Raw genomic sequence first — 8,762 nt, 5'->3', positions numbered from 1 at the left:
ACTAGCATGAAACGCCTTTGCATCATCGTCTTAGCCTTCGATCAGCACGCCAACTTCACCGGCTATAAAATTCCCGTGCTACCATTGCCAGTCGGTTGTACCAAATATCCATGGCAAGGCGCTATCAATGTGGAGAAACTCTCTCATCTATTCTATGACTACCTTGCACTATATATATGAGCAAATAACTCTCTTTCTTGGTGGACACGAAATAGAGTTGTAGATGTGCTACGTCTAGCACGGTTGGCACACGCCGTCTGTTAGGACTCCTTCCATACTACAACAGGTAAATAGATTTTGGAGCACAATACAACAAGTTGCATTCTTATTTTTCCAGTAAAACTGATGCATCTCGATGTCTCAGGACGGATGAATAGCGCCCGGGCTGGTTTGCTCCCGGTGAATGAGTGGCTATGGTTGATTCAAGTGTAATAAATGCTGATTTTCAGCTGCGTTATAAAAATTCGGCAATAGATTCAAATACAGTAAATGGTGCGTATGCTATTGAATGCAAATTGTTGGCAGATGTATCGCATTAAGATCTGGAGAGTTGTTGGCATAACCTGACACTACTATTGGAGGAAATAAAAGCCCACGGTCTTATTTTCCACGGAGCCTTCCAGAAGTCCGAAGAGGAGACGAAGAGGGGCGAGGAGGCGGCCACACCATAGGGGGGCGCGGCCCCACCCCTGGTCGCGCCGCCTTATGGGGTGGGCCCCTCGAGCGTCCCCCGACTCTGCCCCTTCGCCTATATAATCTCTCCGTCGCGAAAACCCTAGTACCCTGGTTTACCCGGTTAGCCAATTTTTAGATTCTCAAAATTCCAAATGCAAATACAAAAGCAGGAAGATTTTAGTTTTTTCTATAAATTATGGATTTTATATTTTTTTTATTTTTTTTAAACCTAAAATTAATAATTGCATCCTGCATAAAGATTACTATCATTTTTACCCAATTTTTAGATTTTCAAATTTTTAGGTTTTAGGTTTGGCAAAAAAAAAATTTAATTAATTAATAAAATTAAAAATAATACAAATTAAAAAGTTAATGTTTATTTATTTATTCAAGATTATTATTACATCATTACTTTTGTTTATTAAAAGAATTATTTGAAATTCAAACAATAAAGAAATGTGACATCGATCAACATGTTAATAGGATTGATATGATACTAATATCACATACATGCGCGCGAAGCACTTGGATGCGGAACGGAATGGAACTCGGAAGTTAAGCGTGCTAGTGCTAGAGTAGTGGGAGGATGGGTGACCGAGCGGGAAGTTTGACCACGAGTATGTAATTTGACTAAAGATAAGTGTAGTTAGAGATAGAGACTAAACTATGCAAATAACTGAAATAGTAGAAATTCTGAAAAAAAAAATAGAAAAAAAAGGGAGTGAAAAATAATTAGAAACCCAAATGAATTAAAAAAATTAACTTGAAATAGCCTTTAGTCCCGGTTCGTGTTACAAACCGGGACTAAAGGTCCTTCGCACGCAAGCATGCCAGCCGCTCACGTGGCTGGGCCTTTAGTCCCGGTTCGTAAGCAACCGGGACTAAAGGGGGAGCCTTTAGTCGCGCATAATTAGTCCCGGTTGCGCAACCGGGATTAATGGCCCTTGCGAACCGGGACTAAAGCCCCTTTTTCTACTAGTGATACCATTGATCCAATTAATTAAACTCTGCTCCGGAACCACAAAACCGGACTAATCTTTTGAGTTGGGTCTACTTTGAATAGACGAGGGGGCTGATCTTGTAGGACTATTAATATTTTTTCCTTTCATGTACGTCTTCCCCAGGTCGGTGAAGAACTTGATGGCGTCCGCCTTGCCGCAGAGGCGGTGCAGCCTCTCCATGGGGTCGTCATCTTCCCTGTGTCTCTTGGACCTAGGGTTGTAGTCGTCGTCGTAGAGGGCCTTGTGGTGGTCGATCGCATGGGTTGTGCTTGGCCGGTGGTGCAGTACTACAGTCGACGTGGGCGGTGGCTCGTTGAGCATGGATAGGTTTTCGAGGGCGTCCTGCTTTATCTTGTCGACGTCTTCCTTCTTGATACTGCTCTTCTTGGGCACCGGGTAATGGAGCTTGTAGCCCTGGTCCCTGTAGTAGTGCTCGTAGCCGTGGTGCGGTATGTCGTCGGGGATCTCCTCTTCCTTGCCGACGGCGACCGCCGTCTCGTAGCACCAGCAGGAGGCGACGTGGTTGACGGTGTACCCGCCGCCGCCGAGGAGGAGCAGCGGCACGTTGCAGCTCCGGAGGTAGCTGACGCATGCGGCGTGGCCACTCACGGACAGGTTGAATCCGCCGAGCCTGTCGCCGTAAAGCGAGTCGGCGCCGCATTGCAGCACGACGGCGTCAGGTTGGAACCTGCTCATGACGGTGTCCATGATGGGCACGAAGAGGCTGTGCAGGTACGAGGCGTCGTCCATGCCCGCCTTCATGGGCACGTTGAGGGTGCGGTACTTGCCCTTGCCCTCGCCGACGTCCCCGGCCTTCCCGGTGCCCGGGAAGAAGTACTGGTCGCCGTCGTAGCGGTGGAAGGAGACGGTCATGACCCGGTGGTCGGCCTTGAAGTGCTCCTCGACGCCGTCGCCGTGGTGCACGTCGATGTCCACGTAGAGGACGCGGGCGAAGGTGTCGAGGAGGTGCTGGATGGCGAGCACGATGTCGTTGACGTAGCAGAAGCCGCTGGCCTTGCCGCTGCAGGCGTGGTGCATGCCGCCGGACCAGTTGATGGCGATGTCGGAGCGGCCGCCGGCCAGCGCGCGGGCGGCGGCGAGCGACCCGCCGGCGTAGCGGAGGCAGTAGTCCCAGAGGCCGTCGATGACGGGGTTGTCGTAGTGGCCGCCGTCGGCCTCCTCGTCCTCGTCCGGCACGCCGACGCGGCACGCCCTGGCCCTCGCTCGGATGTTGTTGTCGTGGCGGCGGTAGTAGCCGTCCGGGGTGATGTCGCGGAGGAGGCGGACGTAGCCGTCGTCGTGGAAGGCGCGCAGGTCGTGCTCGGTGGCGGGCGTGGTGCGGAGGCGGGTCATGTGGGGGAGGAGGCCGTAGGAGGCGACGAGGGCGTGCGTCATGGCCACGCGGCGGGGCACCATGACGTGCTCGGCGCCGTAGTCGACGTTTGCGATGCCGGAGTCGTAGTAGTAGCACACGTTCCTCTTCCGGCCATCGCCGCACGACGGCGACGGCAGCGAGTGCCCTTCCGTGGCGTAGTCCATCTTAGTTTGATCTCTCCGCAAAGCGTGCCGGCCGGAACGATTCAGTAATCCCCTTTTTTGGATGTGACAGTACGTAGTCCCTTTGATTTCCTGTATCTCGCGGCCCGGTTGGAACTATATAAAGACACGATCGATCGTGTCCGAGTTCGACTCATGTACGGATGGTCGCTGGCACCTGCACCTTGCGCCTGGACTGCCTCTTTCCTCTCCGACCAATCTGGCATGGAGGCGACTGGCGGTGTGGGGGCCTAACAGTCTCGTGAATAATTGTGGCGGTCTTAGGGTTCTCCTCATATCAAGATGAAGACCTAACGATTGCATGAGCATGACCTCATTGATGTTGTTGCAGTGGCGTGTTTCAGAAAGCTCCGACGGGTACTCAACCTAGAGATTGCTGATCGGGTGGGATTTGGTCTTACGTACCCGTGTTTTTTTTTCTCCGATCGTTTGATTTTAGATGGAGCACTTAGAAGCTCTGCTGGATGTTAATATCATGGAACACGTTCTCGTTCTATGGTGTTGGCAGAGAATGTCGTGGAAACTGAGTTCTGAGGACTACTTAGTGGTTCGACTCCACGCGACCATGGGGAATTGGCATGGTGATTCCTGACTTGGAGCACCAACATGCTAGTGGGGGCGACTACACATGAGAAATTTATAGTCTTATCTTTCACCAACAAAGGTTGATGAGAATGTCATATCTTAGTCCCATCACGTAAGATATACAATAAAATATAATATACAATAAGTTATATGTTAATCTTATCTTTAATAATAAGATATTCCAAATACTACTGTACATATCTTAAGAGGCATAACTAGAATATAACCACTGTACATATGCCCTAATATCATCTCCACCAACGCGCCTCATAGCAACCCCAATAGCTATTTCGGGGCCCGACATTTTTTTGGACCACACGGGCGCACCCCAAAAGTAGCCGACCAGTTTTGGAGCCCATATAATTACCCGCACGCCCTTGCCGCTCCCTACGTGCAAGGAGCGCCACGGCGGATTCGCGATGTGGCACCCGCAGAAGTTTGGTCGTCGTCTTCAATGGGCGCGTCATCGTCTTCAATGGGCGCGCCGGTTCCCGCCAACTCTAAGCGTCGACGGATGAGTTCACCGCGTCATCAAAGTGCAATGCGGTCGTCCTCTATAAACCGCACCTGCAATGCCTTCTCTACCCATGCGCGCCACTCCTAGGAAAACCCTAGCCACCGATAACCTCACTCTATAGTGCCATGGCGCACAACCACGAAGCCGGCGGCAGCGGCACCAACGTTGGGCAGGAAAGCCCACACAACTTCACCCTCGATGAGGCAGAAGTCATCTTCCATGCGCGCCTGCTAGTGCTACCAGAGTACAAGCTGCCACACGGCTGACACCTATCCAACACCAGCTACACTGTCCTATCGGCGCCGGAGGGAGAGGAGCTTCGCGCCCTCATCATGTACTGATGAGCACAACTACCAGCAGCGCAACGTAACCAACCGATGTGGGCTCCGAACATCCTGGAGTGTCCGGCTGTCTTCTAGAGCGAGCGGTGGTATGGGCGTGGCGTCGACGGCACGCTCGCAGCGTACGGGTATCGCCCACGAAACTCCGACGATCCTCCGCGACAAGTCTCTTGTTTTCCGGTACCGCAGTCCATCGCTACGCCGGCGTACCCAACTTCCTCCCGTTCTAGTTTGTTGCGATCCGGCTCATTGGGCTCCACAGGGTGGCAGCACACAGCGCCCCATCCGCCACCGAGGCGCGACATCATCGTCATCCGCGATGCACCTTGTGGTTCTTCCTCAGCGCCGATAAAGAGGGAGGCGGCGGTGAAGAAGGAGGTGCACCCACTGCCACATGGGCATCTACACCTAAGGGACCGTAGGGCGCCGCTCCTCCCACCAATTCTCCCGGCGTTGCCGCCGGAAAAGAAATGGTGGGAGGTGGAGATGCAGGTGGAGTATCGCGGCGCTGATGAACCAGAGGATGCACCGGGGCATCATCTGTTGGTTCACCGGTTGATCGACGAGGACATGTCGGCAGCGATGCAACGACGTGCGTTGTGGTGGTCAGTCTTCGACAGCAAGAACGTCGTCGACCCCCACGACCCTTCACCGGCACCCACACCAGCAACAATGGTAAAAACAAAGGACGCCAAAGAGAGCAACGACTTCGACTGCAGCTCTTCCTCAGAAGGAGATGGCGGTGACGGTGCTGAAAGCCTCGACTTCAACGCACTCAATCGCCATCATTAGATTAGGATATACTTTTTTAATTTAAATTTGTCAAACTTTGTACAAATTCAAATGAAAACCACCGAATATTAACTGAATATTAAGTTTAAGATTATTTTAGTTGCCATTGGGATCGCCCATCGCCAATGTGTGTAACCTCTCCCCAAATTGGGGAGCAGGTACCGACACCCCATATTAAGTAGTCGGCGCACATATCAACGGATATTTTTTAAAGGTCGGTGGAGATGTGAGAATTACCATGGAGCACATAGGTCCTCCACTCCCTTATATCCCACCATTCTTCTTTTACATCCGGCCGTTCGTTACTAGTACAGGCTCCAGGTATAATACCAGCTATACACGTAATCAAAACTGTATTCATATCGCAAACAGTAGCCGAGTTAATTAATGGGCCATAAGTTCAAAGTAGTTGGTAGATTTAAATGCAGTGTGGGCCACAGATTTTGACCAAAGGCTGAATCCAAATCAATGCTCTCAATTTTGAAATCCAGATTTAATGTACATCAGACAGAAAGCTTTAACTTTTAGTTTGATTACTAAATTTTTAAAAATAGTTTTCATTCTATGGTAGGTATGGATTTCTAGAACATGAAATAAAATCATTTTTCATTCCACCAAAAGCATGTGTGGTAAGGCTGTGAGTGAACACTTTGAATTTATGTGCTTCAAAAATATAATTATTGTAAGGAACCACCATTAAAAATATTTTGCATTGTACAACTAAAATATTTTTTCTTATTTCATATTTAAGTATATGTTGTGATAAATTCCATGTGGAGCCCACTATCATTCAAAGTAGTTATCATTCTGGTGGTAAAAATTTGACCATAATACCTAGTCATTCAAAATAATGGGTAAGTTTTCCAAATATTATACATTGTTATCTAATATATTTGCTTTCACGGACTAATTTTCCCAGCAGGTCGAAAATAATTTGCTACTAGATTCAAAAATACATCCCGCTCTCTTATCTACTCCAAAGTTTAAATGATAATTAAATGCCATGTGGTAGAAAGTCAAGGATCATTAATGATTTTAAATGCTACTAATTGTCCTAGAATTTATTGCCCTCTTAAATTGCAGTGTATTCCTCACGTATTCTTTCATTTTTCTCTTTACAAAATGGTTTAATGCTTTTAAATGCTACTTTGTTTACAGATCATAAAGGGCTTGGGGGCAGTTCAGATATGAGGGGCGCGCGCTCCTAAGAGCCAAAAATTCACGTCCGTGGAGATGTGCTCTATGGATGCGGCTAGTTTTTCTTCAAAAACAGCAAACTTGTTTCAAAAACAGCATAATTTCAAGTGGTAGCGAAGGGTTTCCCAAAAGGCCTTGGCCCTTGCGACTTACCAGAAAGCATCAAGAGGTTTAGCTGCAAATGTTTATCACATCTCCAGGGATCTCAACAGTATTGCTCACGACTGCGCACAACAGGCAATCAGACAAGACAGCTCTTTGCCTATCTTTAGTTGCTCTAATTCAGCTCACAAATCTGTAGACAATTGCCCATTTGCTCTTACTCTTTCCCATTTTTCTGAACAAGGAATTGTACTACATGTTGTAAACTGTCTATGAGCTGAATAAAATTTCGGCGCCCCTGGCGCCACCAGTTGTTCAAAAAAAAAAAAAAAAAAAAAAAAAAGGCCTTGGCCCTTGCGAGAGTTGCGACAAAGCGACCAACACTAGCGCGGTTTCCATGGATCGCCGCCGCCGCCTTGAAGCGTCCCCCGTCTTGCCGGTCCCGGCGCATGCCGCCCCGCTGGACGACGACAACCTCCTCCTCGAGATCCTCCTCCGCCTCCCCCCGCAGCCGTCCTCCCTCCTCCGCGCCTCCGTCGTCTGCAAGCGCTGGCGCCGCCTCGTCTCCGACCCCGGCTTCCTCCGCCGCTTCCGCGCGCACCACAGGAAGCCGCCGCTCCTCGGCTTCATCTCCCTCGAAGGATACGGCCCCCTTTACCGCTTCACTCCCACGCTGGACCCGCCCGACCGCATCCCCGCCGCGCGCTTCTCCCTGACGGAACGCCCCGGCGAGTGCTTGGACTTGGTGGATTGCCGCCACGGCCTCGCCCTTTTCCTCAGCAAGAAGCAGCCCGAGGCCCTCGTGTGGAACCCAATCTCCGGTCAGCAACGCAGAGTTGCTCTTCCACCCGAGTTCGACAACACTGTACAAGTCACGTACGCGGCGGTGCTCTGCGCTGCCGGCGATGACGACCATGGACATGTGCACGGCGATTGCGACTTGAGCTCCTTCCAATTGGCCTTGGTGCGCAGTGGCCAAGGTCACACACGCGCATTCGCTTGCCTCTACAAATCCAAGTCTGCTCTATGGGGAAATCGTATCTCAACGACAATTACAGATGGGTTGAGCAATTGGGGAAGAGGGAGTGTCTTGATTAGGAACACACTTTGCTGGATGATTAGCAATGAAGGTGACACACTTCAGTTTGATTTTGATGCGCAGAAGCTTGTTGTAATTCAGAAGCCAGTGTACCGCTGTACCGGCTACTTTTCCTCCGAGATCATACGGACAGCGGAAGGTAGTCTCGGACTCGTCGTTTTTACAGAACTGAGCATGCTGTTATGGGTCTATTCGGATGAGGTTGGCAGATGGGTCCCTCAGGAAACCATTGAACTGGCCAGTCACCTTTCGCCAGGAGTGCCCGTCGAGGACATCTGGCCATTGATACTGGGGTACGATGAGGATCACAATGTGATACTTCTACGGGCTTCTATTGGTTTATTCATGATCCAACTCGACTCAATGCGGTTCAAGGAGATTTTTGGAACCAATTTTATCACCTCCTATTTTCCCTACACAAGCTATTATGCTTCAGGTAATAGTTGAGTATCAAAGTATATTTATCTATTTAGTATGTGGTTGCTGGGGTACCATTTTTGTGCTTAAGGGTTAGCTAGCAATTACTGCATAAATCAAATCTTTTGTTTCGTGTCAGTTTTCTGAACCCATGGTGCCTAAGGTATTATTTTTCTCTGCAAGATAGTTCAGTGGCATCGCTAGGAATAGCAGCATGTGATGTCAAAACCTGAAAGTTCTACATACATATAGTACATACACCTGAAATTAACTAGTGCTTGATTCGTAATAAAATTTCTGTGATGTCACTTGACAATTTGACATCAGTCTTATAGCTTTGCCACTTCGTCTATTCGTATTTCCTGTTGATCATAAAACTTTGAAAACAACTTGCATATATACCCTGCGTTATGAAAACTGAATTAAACAATACAGTTATGTTCCCCTTTTGTTCAAGAATTCGTCTGCATATAAGTTCG

The 8,762-nt window shown here is 49.1% G+C and overlaps 1 protein-coding gene across 1 annotated transcript; it reads right to left on the bottom strand.

Annotated features, from left to right (window-relative positions):
• Positions 1–1,706: 1,706 nt before the first annotated feature.
• On the bottom strand, positions 1,707–3,215 carry LOC124656580 (histone deacetylase 19-like). The gene has a single exon (XM_047195296.1). It carries the CDS (start codon positions 3,213–3,215, stop codon positions 1,707–1,709), a length of 1,509 nt encoding a protein of 502 aa, XP_047051252.1.
• Between the last annotated feature and the right edge of the window lie 5,547 nt (positions 3,216–8,762).

Source organism: Lolium rigidum, chromosome 5 (genome assembly GCF_022539505.1).
Source record: "Lolium rigidum isolate FL_2022 chromosome 5, APGP_CSIRO_Lrig_0.1, whole genome shotgun sequence".
Taxonomy (NCBI): domain Eukaryota; kingdom Viridiplantae; phylum Streptophyta; class Magnoliopsida; order Poales; family Poaceae; genus Lolium; species Lolium rigidum.
The sequence above is the reverse complement of the archived record's forward strand: the minus strand, read 5'-3'. Positions and strand labels throughout refer to the sequence as shown.

Excerpts from the sequence above, each read along its gene's own strand:
- LOC124656580 (XM_047195296.1), bottom strand. The coding sequence starts at position 3,215 with ATGGACTACGCCACGGAAGGGCACTCGCTGCCGTCGCCGTCGTGCGGC.